The sequence below is a fragment of the Peromyscus leucopus genome, chromosome 8b (assembly GCF_004664715.2).
Source record: "Peromyscus leucopus breed LL Stock chromosome 8b, UCI_PerLeu_2.1, whole genome shotgun sequence".
Lineage (NCBI taxonomy): Eukaryota > Metazoa > Chordata > Mammalia > Rodentia > Cricetidae > Peromyscus > Peromyscus leucopus.
The window spans coordinates 40,668,020-40,683,449 of record NC_051086.1 but is presented as its reverse complement, the minus strand read 5'-3'; the positions used below and the strand labels follow the sequence as shown (position 1 = coordinate 40,683,449).

The window sequence follows — 15,430 nt, the reverse complement described above, 5'->3', positions numbered from 1 at the left end:
AGAGCATACCCACCCTTTGCACAGCCCTGTGTGTCACGTGACCGTGCTTGTCAGTTCTCATGGACGGGGCCCTTCCTCTCTAGTGTGTAGACAGTCCTGCTTCTCATCTCAGCACGTTTGGCCTGTCCTCTGAGAAAAGCACAATTCTTTAAATGTTCCGGGGCACCTTACTGAGAGCCCCTCTTCCACCTTCACCACAGATCTCCACCTGCCAGCCAGAGTTGTAAACCTGGTGGGTACAGTAGTGCAAATCTACACTCCTTGCCTCTCAGGGGGATGGCTTGGAGGTCAGGGCCAGCCTATGTAACACAAGACCCTGACTAGAAGGACCCTCTAGAAATGCTTTCTAGAAGGATCCCAATACTTGACTGACAGCCTTACCATTTTGTGCCAACAGAAAAAACTGGAAATAAAACTAAATTAGGAAGTCTGAAGTTCAATGTGTCCTACAGAATTCCACTGAGCCTAACCCACTACATATGAGTAGCCAGGGAGAATACAATTAAAGCTACTCTACTGTCCTAATAAGACCCAACTGCCAGCAGGGTGTGAGCGTGTGCTCCTCAATGAGACCTTCCTTCCAAGGCTGATTGGTTCTGAGGTAAGCCAATCCTGTCACAGATACCAGTTCCTAGCTAACAAAGACCACACCTCATGCCAGTGGTTAAAAAGCAATCTTTATTTTACAAAATTAAAAACATAAATAATATTTACAAGCATCTTAAATACCAGCTTTAATACTTGACATTTTGTAATCATTTCAAATTCAGTTCCCCACAAGCTTTTAAAATGTAAGACCACTCCAAGCTGCTGCCGTCTGTCTCCAACTTCCCAAGAAGTTTCTGCTTTCTCAAAATTGTACTTTCTGTAGTCATTAAAAAAAAAAAACAAAAACAAAAACCAGTGTGCTTCTTAAATGCCTAACCCTGAAAAACAATAGGCTTCTGAGCACAGCTGTGGGGATGATTCCAGGAGGTCTGAGGTGAACTCCCTTGCTGCCCTGCTCACAAGTACTCCTGTGACTTTTCTAAGACTCAACACTCCAGAGCTCAGCTCTACCACCTGACCATCTCACGTTTCTAAATACAAGCAGGGGAAATGGAAGCTAAGAACACAGCTGATTGAGATCCCCCTGCTGAGGACAAAATGGACCTGGAGCATGACCTAGTCTCAGGCAGTTCATCTGAAAAGGTGACTTGAGGCTCAGGTGCCCGCTAACCACAGAAAGAGTGGCAGAACTCTCCAGATTTCAGCACGGCAGCCATGGAATCAATTTAAGTCAGGACTGCCGCCTGGAGACGCACTGCCAGGGCAGGCAGAGCCTGCTGCTGCTGCAGACCTACTTCCCAAGAACATACAGCATGCTCCCTGGCAGCCTCGGCTCACCTGAATCTCATCAGAGCAGCAAAGCCAAAAGAAAAAGAAGGACAACACATAAGAGTCAGATACATTTTACTGGTTTGTTTCAGACATCCCGGAGGTTTAAAAAGGTGTCCATGGAGCCATGGATGCTGGTGGCAGGAGGCAGCAGAGGGGCGTGGGCATGAGGACAAGGAAGACTTGTTTACAGATTCAGAGCAAATCCCTTCTTCTGGATCTAAAATAAAGGCATCTTTAAACAGAAACCCAGTCTCTGCTCGGAGCAGACGCACAGGTCAGTGGCGGGGCGATGGCCCAGGCGGCAGGATGTACGTGCTGTCACTGCTGCATGTTGTTGATCATGGCCAGGATGCTCATCTTCTCCTGGGCAGAGTCCACATCCTCATTCTGCTTCTGAGCCACTCCCGTGCCCAGGCCATAGAGGCGCCCACAGTACTTGGCATCATCAATACTGTCCTCAAAGAATAGCTGCAGAACGGGACAGAAGCAGCTGAGAAAGGGGCCAGGAGTCATGCCACCTCCCAGCTTCTCATGCCCTGACACTAACTCAGTGACACCAAACATCTCCCACACAGGCACTGGGCTCTGCTTCCTAAACAGACTTCGTATTCCTATGATCTGCCACTGCCAAGAAGTCTGGGCTGCTGCCAGGCAAGGCAGTGACTAAGAACTCAGGTTTGCTAAGTCACTTCAACTCCATTCCATCATGGTTCCTTATTCATAAAAGTCATGAAAACCAGGTGAGTTGGTGCACACATGGAATCCTACCACGTGAGGTGAGGCAGAAAGTGACTGAGGAGCTCATGGACAATGAGCACTCACCAGCAACTCAACCTTACTATCACTGGGCAGGAGCTGTCCAGTCCAATCACAAGATGTTGAGCACAGCCCTGGCCAGAAGCACCACCTCTACTAAGTATAACAAGGATCATCTCCAAGGCATTACCAAATGTGCCACTTGGCAGCCATTGACCTAATACACTTGTTACTATTTCGATAGAAAATATTCCTAGAAGTCCTTGTGTTGAAGGCTTAGCACCAACTTAAAGCGTTACCAGGAAATGGTAAAACCTTGAGGAGGTGAAACTTAGTTGGAGGGAGTGAAGTTGTCAGGGCCAGCCCCTGTACTCAGCCTCTTCCTCTGTTCCCAAGCCACCAGAGATAAACAGACCTCCTGCCAGACCCTAGCATTCAGATGCTCTGGCTTGCCAGAGCAGAGCCAGCCAATCATTGGCTAAAATCTCTTAAGTTGTAAGCCCAAATAAACTAGTCCTTTGAAGTTGATGGCCTCAGCTATTTTGTCAAAGCCACAGAAAACTAGTTAAATCAATACCTGAACTTGCAATAGTGCTTAAAAGCAGCAAAAAAGAAATATAACTAGTTATGACAGCTCACAGCTGTAATCCCAGACTTTAGAACCCGAGGCAAGGGTTCAAGGACAGGCATAAGCCTTTAACCCCAGCACTCAAGAGGCAGATCTCTAAATATATAAGTTTAAAGTCAGTCAAGGATACACAGTGAGACATAGAAAAACCAAAAACAATAAATTAAAAGAAAAATGTCAAAAAAAATTGTAACTTTTCTTTTTCTCTTCTTCCTTGACATAGGGTTTCTCTATAGCCCTGGCTGTCCTGGAACTCACTCTGTAGTCCAGGCTGGCCTTCAGCTCAAGAGATCCACCAGCCTCTGCCTCCTGAGTGCCGGCTGGGATCAAAGGCCTGCACCACCACCGCCCAGCTTTCACTGTAATTTTCAATCATATTCTTCCTCTTCAAACATATTTTAAAACTTACAGAGTAGGTAAGTAAACCGAAAGAGAAATTCATCTTCATTAGAGAAACAATCCTTAGCCCAAGGGGGTAAACTAACAAACACCACTCCTACTGTGGAAAGCAGAAGAAAAGAAGGAGAAGCAGCCTCACACTGGAGCATTACCTCTTTCATCCTGAAGAAAGCCATCCCTGTCAGCAGGGAGTCTGAGCCTGCTTGATGCTGCCTTCCAATCCTCTGCAAATCCAACTGATCAGCCACCTCCTGAAGACCTCCCTAGAGGACAGAAAACAGAGATGTCACATACCAATGCTATTCTCCTGGACTCAAGGAAAGTCTACTCGAGAGTTCATTTAGCAGTGGGACAGGCCTCTCATCTAACAGGCCTCAGTAGCCATCTCTCAGGTTTTCCCTCTGTTCTTCCCAAACAATACACTATGCACGCAGAGACGAGAAGACAGCTTTCCCAAGTCAGTGCTCTCCTACCACACGGGTTGCAGAGACCAGACTCGGGTCCATCAGGTTTGGCAGCAGGCACCTTCACCCACTCAGCCATCTCACAGGCCCAACTCCTTCAACTTCTGGTTTGTTTTGTTTGGGGGGGGAAGGGTTTCTCTGTGTAGCTTTGGAGCCTGTCCTAGAACTCACTCTGTAGACCAGGCTGGCCTCGAACTCACAGAGATCTGCCTGTCTCTGCTCCTGAGTGCTGGGATTAAAGGCGTGCGCCACCACCATCCAGCCTTCTTGAACTTTTAAAAAGTTAAAAACCCCTCAGACTGTAGGCCAGTGCGGGACTGTCATGACATACTGCACACAGCTTCATGTCACCAACTTCTCTGGGAGGCTCTCAGCCTAAGAGGAAGGCAGCCAGCCTCAAGAGGCAAGAAATCGGGCCCTTTTGGCGCCCAAGCTACCAACAAAGACAGCTACAGAGGAAGGCCTGTGCCACTCAGCTCAATCGACACCCTCTGTAGAGGAGACCGCCAGGCCTCAAAAACACATGCTGAAATCATCAGAAAAACAAAACAAGTCTTGGCCTTGGGGTTTGCTTGTTTATTACAGTTACGAAGGAGAATGTTGTCTGTTACCTTAAGATTTTTGCAGCTCTTCATTAGGTATTTCACATCGTAAATGGATGGGAAGAAAAGATTCAGGATGTGGAAAAACTCATGTTCTTCTTCTGGCAATCGAGAATCTGTCAGCAGCTTCACCATGTAGCCAAAATCGTAACCACTGCAGGGAGAACGAAGCCGGAGTCAGAGCAGTTCCGCCCCGCCGGAAACCCCGCAGGGTTAAAATGCCTCCTGAGTCAGGCTGGGCCCTGACTGATCTGAACTTCACATTCAGGAAGCTACCATGGGAAGCAAACAAGAACTGGAGTGTTCATGTGATTCATCAAAACTCAACTGTAGGAGCCACAGAGAAGGATCAGCTAAAAGAGCAATCATGAGGATCAGAGTTCAAATCCCCAGCACCCAGGTCAGAGAGCTCACAAATTCCTGTAACTCAAGCTCCAAAGGGTCCAACATCCTCTTCTGGACTCTCTGGGCACCAGCACAGGCACACACATGCATATACACACACCTTTAAAGACAAAAACCCTCCAAGAGTATTGAAAGAATATCTGCCATCTTAGACCTTAGAAAGGACAAGCCACGCCAGGCTGAAAACAACCAAGCACACAGCACCCTCCATCCACCTGGAACACAGCACTGAGGACCTGTGAAGCAAAGCTTGTGTATGTGCTCCAGTGCTCCCTAAACACTGGACTCATGAGCACCAGCACCACCTCCAACTTCCCACTGCTGCCACCAAAGAGCTGGCAGGACTCCAATCAAAAGAGTTCAGTTCCTCTCCAATGCAGCCCAAAGTCCGAAGGCGGAACCTGTGAAGAAGAGACAGAGGCCACGGTGCCCAGGAACTGACCTGTGAAATGAAAGCCACTTGACGTTGTCACAGAGAACCACTCCCGATGTCATAAGCAGCTCTGCGAAGTGCAGTGTGTCGATCCCTTCCTCCTCATGCTTCTGGAACTGCAGCCCTGAGTTTGCAAGGAGGTCTATGGAATCCTGGGAGTACATATCCTCTCTGAAAAACAGGGTGTCAGTGTGAGCTGGGGGTATAATGAGACAGAAGCAAAGGAAAAGTATCACCATCAGCTTATAATTTAGAAACACAGCACCCCTGAAACACCCCACAAACCGACAGATACGTATTTCCTAATTACAGAAGATCAACATCCTCTCACTTTAGTATTTGTAGTAACCGAATGAGTTAGAGTTGTGAGCCACCATTTGAGTGCTAGGAATCAAGCCCAGGTCTTCTAGAAGGGCAGCCAGTGCCTTAACCACTGAGCCTCCCTTCCAGCCCATTTTTTGGTTTTGTTTTTAATCTCTTTAAAAGATTTATTTATTTTATGTATATGGGTGTTTTGTCTGCACGTACATCTGCACACCAGAAGTGGATACTCAGACCCCATTATAGACAGCTGCCATGTGGTGGCTGAGAATTGAACTCAGGACCTCTGGAAGAGTAGACCTAGGTGTTCTTAACCACTAAGCCATCTATCCAGCCCTTGTTTTTTAATTTTTAATCATTCATATTTTTACTTCCTTGTACTATTTACAATAGAATTATACAAAACAAATGAAACAGAACTAAAACAAGTTTATTCTAAAAATAAATAATCAAAAAGGAGGGGCAGGAGAGGAGACTCAGAATATAAGAACTCTTGCTGCCCGTGCAGAGGACCCAGGTTCGGTTCTCAGCACCCACATAGTGGCTCACAACTATCTATAACACCAGTCCCGGAGGGATCTGATGCACTCTTCTGACTTCTGTGGACATCAGGCATATACATGATACACAGACATACATGCAGGCAAAATATTTACACACATAAAATTTAAAAATCTTTTAAAAAAGAAAATACCTCCTATTGCAGAATATTTGATCACACTGTGTAAAAATGTGTCACTGTTTTATTCTGATTGTTTTAAAGAGCTGAATGGCCAATAACTAGGCAAGAGAAGAGAGGAGGGGTTTCCGGGGAGAGAAAAAGGAACTGAGGTGCATGAGAGATTAGCCAGCAAGACACAGAGGGAGTCGGATGTACAGAATGGAGGAGGTAAAGAGCCACGTTGCAGAATGTAGATTAGTAGAAACTGGTTAGGTTTAAGAGCTAGTGGGACAAGCCTAAACTAAGACCAAGCTTTCATAATAAGTCTCTGTGTCGCCGGGCGTTGGTGGCGCTCGCCTTTAATCCCAGCACTCGGGAGGCAGAGCCAGGAGGATCTCTGTGAGTTCAAGGCCTGCCTGGGCTACCAAGTGAGTTCCAGGAAAGGTGCAAAGCTACACAGAGAAACCCTGTCTCGAAAAATCAAAAAAAAAGTCTCTGTGCCATTATATTTGGGGGCTGGCAGTCCAAAGAAAGTCTGACAAGAAAGACTGGCTACAATCTACTCAGATCTTTTGCTAGTTTTTTAAGGTAGGGAATTTGAGACAAGTTCCATTATGTAGTCCTGGCTGTCCTGGAACTTATTATATAGACCAGGCTGTCCTGGAACCTACAGAGATCTGCCTGCCTCTGCCTCCTGACTGCTGGGATTAAAGGTATGCACCACTACAGCCTAGCTTTTGCCAATTTTTAACTGGGTTGTCTCCCTTCTGTAGTACTGGAGAATAAATCCATGGCCTCAAATACACTATTCCACTGAGCTACACACCAGCCTACATTTTCTTTTTAGGCTAAATTGCAAAAGTTCTTTAAGGAAAATTAGGCTTGCCAGACATGGTGTGTATGCCTACAGTCCCAGTACTATGGAGGCAGAGGCAAACAGATCTCTGAGTTTGAGGCCAGCCTGGTCTACATAGCAAGTTCCAAGACAGCCAGGGTTACATAGAGATCCTATCTTAAAAAAAAAAAATGGAAAACTCTTCTCTGTTTTAACACCTACGTATGTTCATGACGCAAAAATATAATTAGTGTGTAGTAGCACACACCTTTAATCCCAGAATTCTGGAGGCAGATTTCTATGAATTTCTATGAGTTCAAGGGCAGCCTGGTCTACATAGCAAGTTCCAGGACAGCCAGAGATACATAATAAAGACCCTGTCTCAAAAAAAAGAAAAAGAAAAAAGAAAAGAAACTTTGGTTAGTAAAACCTCCAGCAATCAGTTCAATCCATTCAACCGTAGCCATCTAAGAATAACACCAAGGGGTCTCTCAGACACTTACGTCAGGTTGAACTTGAAGTTGAACTGCCATGTGTTGATTCCAGAAGGGTACTCCCCTTTCTCATTTGTGAATGTGAGGCCCAGCTGGATGATTTTCAGAAGGTCAACATTGCACCGCAAAAGCTGATACTGGTAATCTATGGAGCTTCGAAATTCACCAATTGGTCGTACCACAACACCCGGAAATTCTGTGTCCTAGGAACAAAAGCCTCTCACCATTAAGTCTCACCAAACAGTGGGTGCTGAGCTAGCAACTCATGAGCAAAATTGCTCTTCAGTTTATAGAAGTCCCAAGATAAGCTCCCAAAGTCTGCAACACAACAGGACACAGGACAGGGACTAGGTTATGTGCATTGGTGTCTTGCCTGCATATGTCTATGTGAGGGTGTTGGACTCCCTGGAACTGGAGTTAGAGACAGTGGTGAGTTGTCATGTAGGTGCTGAGAATTGAACCTGGGTCCTCTGGAAGAGTAACAAGTGCTTTCAACTGCTGAGCCATCTCTCTAGACCCCAGGTAGGAGCTTCTAATATGAGTTAAATACAAATACAGCCAGGTTGGATGTGGTGGCTCACAGGATCTTTACTCCTTCACATTAGCTTCTTTGTGTGACTTACACTTGAGAACAGCATGGCTGCTGGCCTGCCGTTCAGAGCTCTCATCTTGGTCCAGTCTTTTTACTAAGGACAAATGCAGCCTTTCTTTTTCTTGAGTGACTATCTAATTGCCGTGTATATATAAAACCTTTTCCCCCTTATGAAGCCCAGACTGACCTAAATCACTGGTCTTGAACCTGATCCCCCCCAAGTGTCAGGATTACGGGCTCTTAGTCTGCTAGGAGAGCTTGTGAGACTAGCACTTCTCATGGACAGAGTAGTGAAAGCAGGGTTTGAAGACAGTGGCAAGCAGCAAGCCTGGAGTGGAACAGAACACCTGCTTGTTCAGGGGCTGGTCCAAGACAAGCCTCACTTTACCTGAGGTCAGGCAGGAGAATGAGCCACAGAGTACCAGACCTTCCCACTTGACCAGAAATGCCAGATCCGGAATTTGACATCTTCTAACTTTACAGTGCTAGCAACAAAATGTTTCAATATTTTGAAAACAGTAGACAGGCAGGCATGCTGGCAGATGCCTGTAATCCTAGCACATGGGAAATGGAGGTAGGAGGTCAGGAAGTCAAGTCATCCTCCTTATACACAGCAACAAGTTCAAGAGGAGCCTGTGTTACATGAAACCACATCTCCAAATTTAATTAAGAAATAAAGACCAGCAGGGCGGTGATGACGCACGTCTTTAATCCCAGCACTCAGGAGGCAGAGACAAGCAGATCTCTGTGAGTTCGAGGCCAGCCTGGTCTGCAGGCCGAGATCCAGGACAGGCACCAAAACTACACAGAGAAACCCTGTCTCAAAAAACCAAAGAAAGAAAGAAAGAAAGAACAAACTACCACATGGTCAACTGCACACATGTGAAGAGATACACCCATGGGTCTTGTCCAGCACCACACATGCAATGGGCACAATGGTGCACACCGATAATCTCAGCCAAGAAGACAGAAGCAGGAAGATCAACATAAGTTCGTTTCCAGGCCTGCCTTGGCTACCTAGGGAGTGCTGGGCTAGCCAGAGCTAGCTATCCAGATCCTAAAATAAACAAAAATAAAAACATAAAAGACTTTCGAAGAGAGGAACATTACGAAAACTTGTACTAGAGGCTGTGCCCTCCTCAGAGATACCGGCTCCCTTGCTTCACAGAAGAACTGCAGATTTCTGTCAGTCTAACCTTTGGTGGTAAGGACCTACTCACCATGGCGATGTAGCTGTAGCTGAGGACAATCTCCCGGATCTTCCTCATCTCTTCTTCAAGATTGCTGGCCCACACCTCACAGATGACCTGACTGTTTTCCACAAGTGCCGCAGGCATCCTGAAGGCACCTGAGGAGCCACCGTGAGTTAACTATGTTAGCGAACAAGCCTCCTTCCGTTTGATTTGATCGTCCACACTGGCTCCAATCTAGATTTAAAGATTTTGGAATCACGTAAGTTTACATTACGGTGTACGATGCCAACAAAACAAACATCAAACTTGTATTTTAGCCAGATAGTGACCCATATATATGATCCTAACGTTCAGAAGGCCAAAGCAAGATGGAGAGTTTAAGACCAGCCTGGACAACCTACCACATCCATTCAAGGTCAGCCAGGGCTATAGAGCAAGACCCTATCTCAAAACAAACAACGGGCAATGGTGGCCCTCGCCTTTAATTCCAGCATTTGGGAGACAGGGGCAGAGTTCAAGGCCAGCCTGGTCTCCGGAAGAGTTCCAGCATAGCCAAGGCTGTTATACAGAGAAACCGTGTCTCGGAATACTCAAAAAAGCAAACAAACCTGAGTTTTACCATAACTTCATTAACACAATTAGTACATGCAGCCTCCACCACCTATGGAGGGTTTATAATTGCCTTTGTCAAGTTGTTCTCTTTCAGTACAAAGAAAAGCCCTACTTGCTAACCTCAACTCCCCTTTTTCAAGACAGGGTTTCTCTGTGGTTTTGGTGCCTGTCCTGGACCAGGCTGTAGACCAGACTGGCCTCGAACTCACAGATATCAACCTGGCTCTGCCTCCTGAGTGCTGGGATAAAAGGCATGCACCACCACCAGCCTAACCTGAACCCTTAACAATGACATTTAAAAAGGGAAGTTACTGGAGGTGTGGTGGCACACAACTTTAATCCCAGCACTCAGGAGGCAGAGGCAGGTGGTTCTCTGTGAGTTCGAGGCCAGCCTGGCTACATAGTGAATCCCAGCACAGCCGGGGCTACACACAAACACTGTCTCAGGGAAAAAGGAGGGCAGTTACTAGTGTCTACGTTTTTTTAGATTTGTTTTATTTTTGTGTGTACATGCATGTCTTTGTACCGTGTTCATGCAGTGCACAAAGGCCAGAAGAGGGTATCAAATCCCTTGGGACTGTATTTAGAGATGGTTGTGAACCACTGTGTTGGTGACATACTGGGAACCAAACCTGGATTTTCTGCAAGAGCAGCAAATGCTCTCGGCTGCCGAGCCGTCTCTGCAGCCCTGGGAGGTCTACTTTTAAGAGATAATGAAGAAGCTGAGCACTAACTCCACAGTAAGAACCGGGTGGTGGGACTAGAGAGATGGCTCAGCAGTTGAGCACTGGGTACTGCTCTTGCAAAGGACCCAGGTTCAGTTCTTAGTACCCACATGGTAGTTCACTTCCATCCATAATTACAGTTCCAGGTGGTCTGATGCCCTCTTCTGGCCTCCACAGGCACCAGGTAGACACATGGTAAACAGACATTCTACACGCAAAACATTCATACACACAAAGTAATTTTTTAAAAAATGGCATTAACTTGGGAAGTTAAACACAAGTTAGAGGCCAGTGTAGCAAGTAAAAATAATTCATGGACTGGAGAGATGACTCACTTGGTTAAGAGCACTGGCTGCTCTTCCAGAGGTCTTGAGTTCAATTCCCAGCAACCACATAGCAGCTCACAACCATCAATAATGAGATCTGGTGCCCTCTTCTGGCCTGCAGGCACACATGCAGGCAGAACACTGTATACATAATAAATCTTAGAAAAAACAAGACAGCCAGGACTACACAGAGAAACCCTGTCTCGAAAAACCAAAATAATAGTAGTAGTAATAATAATAATAATAATAATAATAATAATAATAGTAATAATTCAAGCAGGAGCTGGCCGATGATCTATACCACGGGAGAAAGTACTCAGATGGGTCAAATTCAACATAATCTGAGCTCAGAAAAACACTGTCACTACAGAAAATCAACACTGAGCTCCTGTTTAGCAAAACAATTCCAGGCTTGATCCTTGACACCAAAACACACACATCCCATGAGAAGGTGCTTTGGCATTAACTTGGGAAGTTAAACACAAGTTAGAGGCCAGTGTAGTGTAGCAATATAGGGAAGCCCTGGGGTGGGGGTGTACAAAATGGCATAAAAGCTTCCTTTTTAAAAAGTACTTTTTAATATTTACTTTTATTATTTTATTTGTCTGCATCTGTGCACCATATGTGTGTTTAGTGTCCAAGGAGGTGGTGAGCCTCCATGTGATTGCTGGGAATCAAACCCAGGTCTTTCACTTTCATAAGAAGTACCCTTAACCACTAAGCCAACTCTCCAGCCCATAAAAGCTTCCTTTCAATGCAAACCCACTGTATAGAGTCTCAACACAATATGTAATGGTGTGCTCCAGTGCACAGGGGCAAAAAAAAAAAAAAAAAAAAAAAAAAAAAAAAAAAAAAAAAAAAAAAAGCCAATAAATGAATTTGAGAGCAAAAATAAAAAATAAAAATAACAGTAAATGAATTTGAGGAATTTCTAAAGACCAGAACAAGGGAAATCCTTGTTTTCTACCTCAGAAGTGATAGGTGCCAGAGACTCCAGAAGAGAGCAAGTATCATTGTTTTTGTTTGGGTTCAGTTTTTTGTTTTTGAGACAAGGTTTCTCTGTGTAACAGCCCTGGCTATCCTGGATCTCGCTCTGTAGACCAGGCTGGCCTGGAACTCAGGAGGCCTGTCTTTGCCTCCTGAGTGCTGGGATTAAATGCAAGCACCACCACCGCCGCCTGGCTGAAGATCAGTCTTAATGTTGTCTACTTCTCCTTATAAGACCACGCAGTCTACACTTCACAGATGCTTCCTTGAAACTAAAAACTTAAGTGACTGTGTTGTAGCTCCCAGCGTACACACACATTTTGGCAGCTACTTCTTAAAGGCGCAGTCCATTTCTTCTCCTGTTTTTGTTCTATTAATGAAAGCTTGCAAGTGAACTAATAGAGGACAGGAAAGATGTACATTCACAATGAATGCAGCAAATTCAACTTCCTGACAACTGAGAACATGTTTGCTCAGAGTTCCCCAGATTGGCCTCTAAACTTGTAACAATCCTCCTGTCTCTGCCCCCCCAAGTGCTACAGTACAGGCATGAACCACTTCATTTGGCTCCTGAAGTCACTTTCCATGCCTATGAAACAGGTGCCAGGAACTTGTTTTCCTGGGCACAACCATGAACTACAGAAGGTAAGTAAGTGGGGGTCACTCCTGAACTTTTCAGAGATGTTCCCATTCAAGCAGAAGGGATACAGGCACAAAGAAACAAACAAACAAACCGCCTAAAGTTGTTTAAGAGGGAATTTGTTTCAGGATGTCAACCACTTTCAAAGCTACTGCTTGCTACATTATCTGGTAAAGGAAGACCTGCACACAGGAGCAGAGACACCAGCAAAGACCCACGAGACATTCCGGCAGCAAACCTTTCCCTAGCAAATCTGCGGGAATATGAACAGCAGACTCCAGCCCCGAAAGGCAGTGCTTTCCAACTGAAGAAGAACCAAGAGGAGAGTGGTGGCCCGTGCCTCCAGAGGCCAACCTATGTGGAATCTAGACAGACATTTAACTGAGCAAGTGAACTTCCTGGGCTTAATGGCTGCAGGGGAGAGAGAAAACAGCAACCCAACACAGGCCAAGGGCCTCCACTTTGCAGCCGGGGAGCCCAGGCTCCAAGAAGCAGCATAGACTTCTCTTTTTCAGCCTCTCCCCCATATCTCAGAACACAATAAGCCTATGCTTTCAAGTACAGTTATTGGTATAACACAGCCCCTAAAGTAACCTCATTATTGAAGTTACAACCAAAAGAACAATAATGAATTTCATAACTCAAAGAAAAACTGACATAAGAGGGCAAACTACACTCGGGAGGCTGAGGGAGGGTCACCTGGAATTCGAGGCCAGCTAGGGCTACAGAGGGAGACCCTGCTTTTATTTTATTTCATTTTATTCTTTATCTTATTTTGAGACATGTCTCTCTAGGTAGCTCTGGCTATGCTAGAACTCACTCTGTAGACCAAACTGACCTTGAACTCAGGGATCCACCTGCCTCTGCCTCCAAGTGCTGGGATCAGAGGCGTGCACCACCACAACCAACCAGCTGAGACTCTGTTTTTAAAAGAAAAGAACACAAACAAAACAGACCGGTTTGGCAGTAAAGGCACTTGCTGCCACGCCTAACTTTAAGTTTGAGCCCCAGACTCAAATGATGGAAGAAACTGACCCCCAAGTTATAATGACTTCCACATGGCCAACTTGGCACATGTGTACACACAATAATAATAATTATTATTATATAAATATGCAATAATATAATAATAATAATACTATCTAGCTTACAGAAAAGATATAATAATAATATAATAGCTTAAAGGAGAAGACTGGGAGCTGGAATGATGACTTGGCAGTTAAGAACACTTGCTGCTCTCCCAGAAAACCAGAGTTTGGTTTCCAGCACTCATGTGAGTTGGCTCACAACTGTTTGTACCTCAAGCTCCAGAGAATGTTGACACCTTTTCTGCCGACTTTTGACACCAACACACATTGACATACGTGCACAAAGAGACATACTTGAGTAAAATTAATAAAAATTAATCTCTAAAAAAAGTATCCTTCAAAATTCCTTAGGGAGGTTTGGAGATTGAGTCTGAATTCTTTAAAAAAAAATGTTTTACGTGTATTTTGCCTGCATGCACAGATATGTACACCATATGCATGCCTGGTGCGATGGATCCCCTAAACTGGAGTTACAGACAGCTGTGAGCTGCCATGTGGGTGCTGGGAATTGAACCTGGATCCTTCAGAGTAGCCAGTGCTCTTAACCGCTGAGCCATCGCTTCAGGCCAGTCTACATTCTTCTTTAAAATGTTATTTTTTTCCTTTTACTTATGGGTATGTGGAAGGGGTGTTGTGTGCACGTGAGTGCAGCGCTGGCAGGGCCCAGAAGAGTGTACCTGATCCCCTGAAGCTAGAGTTATAGGTGGCTGTGACCCACTTGGTGTGGGTGCCGGGTACGGAGCCTGTCCTCTGCATAAGCAGAATGCACTTTTAACAGATGAGCGATCTCTCCAACCCCTTAAATCAAAATTTTGATCACACCATGAAATATTTGCCTCACTAAAACTTGATCCCCACACCAGCTACATTTGAAACTGCAAAAGGCAAAGGTGTTCACAGAAAGACAGACAGACATACAGGCACACGCACACAACCTCTGCCCTGTGCAGGCTGCAGAGCAAAGACCGCTCCTGATTATCCAAACTTTGGAGCGGAGGTCCCTGTGCATCTAGGTGAGCTACGAAGAGCAAGTAGTGCGAAAGCCAGCAAAATGCTCTTCCTGCCACCAGTGCAGACCGTTCAGCTGAGTGTCTCCTGCTCGTCTAGTTCTGTTTTCGCCAGAGCGTCTGGGAAACAATAAGCTTCACTTCCCTGTTTCAGAAGACTAAACAAAGACTTCGCCGTGCAAGACGGGCGCAGGAGGAAGCAGCGGCCCGTTAGAAGAAATGGCAACAGGTCCCCTCCGGAGCGTTCCAGGTCACAGCCCTGGACTCTGCCGACGCCCCCACCAGCTTGCTGGCTCCCCCAGGGTGGCCCTACCACGCAAAGCTGCAGCACCCCAAGATCCGAGCAGGGCGGCCTCCGGCCTCCCCCACCACTCATTAAGGCCTCCAAACCGGACTCCGGGGACCCGGAGCACCGTGGCCTCTGCGCCTCAGTGTTCCCGTGTGTAGGATGGGTCGCCACGGAGGCACTTCCGCCCTACGCTCCTACCCTAAACAACCCTGCCCGGCTTACCCTGGCTGGCGGCCCCACCGAGCGCGGGCTGGCAGCCGAGTCCGGGCAGCAGCGGCCCTTGACCCGGAGCTCTCTTCCCTCTTGCCCCGGATCCGCTCCAGGAACTCAGCGAGCCAGTGAGACGCGAGCCCCAGTGCCCAGAGAGGCCGACGACGCGCACCAAACCAGCGGGCTGCGCCGCTCTACCCTTCGGCCCTCCGGACTCGCCGACTCTCCCGCGTCACTCTAGGCGGGCACGCGCCCGCCCGTCCCCGCTCCGCCCCAAGTGCGCGCTCAGGCGACTGCGCCCCGCCTCTCTGCGCAGACGCAGAAGGAGCGGGGGGGGGCTGGGCGGTATTGGAGGACGCGTGCGCAGACTGAGGTGTGACAGA

The 15,430-nt window shown here is 46.6% G+C and overlaps 1 protein-coding gene across 2 annotated transcripts; it reads right to left on the bottom strand.

The window, feature by feature from the left end:
- Positions 1-657: 657 nt before the first annotated feature.
- Cnot8 (CCR4-NOT transcription complex subunit 8) lies at positions 658-15,278 on the bottom strand. 2 transcript variants are annotated; one of them, XM_028863172.2, is made up of 7 exons: positions 15,060-15,278; positions 9,191-9,397; positions 7,388-7,581; positions 5,077-5,238; positions 4,239-4,383; positions 3,316-3,426; positions 658-1,848 (listed from the first exon to the last, which is right to left on the bottom strand). In XM_028863172.2, the coding sequence occupies exons 2-7, from the start codon at positions 9,305-9,307 to the stop codon at positions 1,699-1,701; spliced, it is 879 nt and encodes a 292-aa protein (XP_028719005.1). In that variant the 5' UTR covers positions 9,308-9,397; positions 15,060-15,278; the 3' UTR covers positions 658-1,698. The 2 variants fall into 2 exon arrangements, with proteins under 2 accessions (XP_028719005.1, XP_028719007.1); XM_028863174.2 differs by lacking the exon at positions 15,060-15,278 and adding an exon at positions 13,292-13,319.
- Between the last annotated feature and the right edge of the window lie 152 nt (positions 15,279-15,430).

Bases quoted from the DNA above. Each gene is read 5' to 3' on its own strand.
- Cnot8 (XM_028863172.2), bottom strand. From the start codon at position 9,307: ATGCCTGCGGCACTTGTGGAAAACAGTCAGGTCATCTGTGAGGTGTGG. The intron at 5,239-7,387 runs GTAAGTGTCTGA...CCTGTTTTTCAG, and splicing joins AACTTCAAGTTCAACCTGAC to AGAGGATATGTACTCCCAGG. The intron at 1,849-3,315 runs GTAATGCTCCAG...CCCGTTCTGCAG, and splicing joins CTTTCTTCAGGATGAAAGAG to CTATTCTTTGAGGACAGTAT.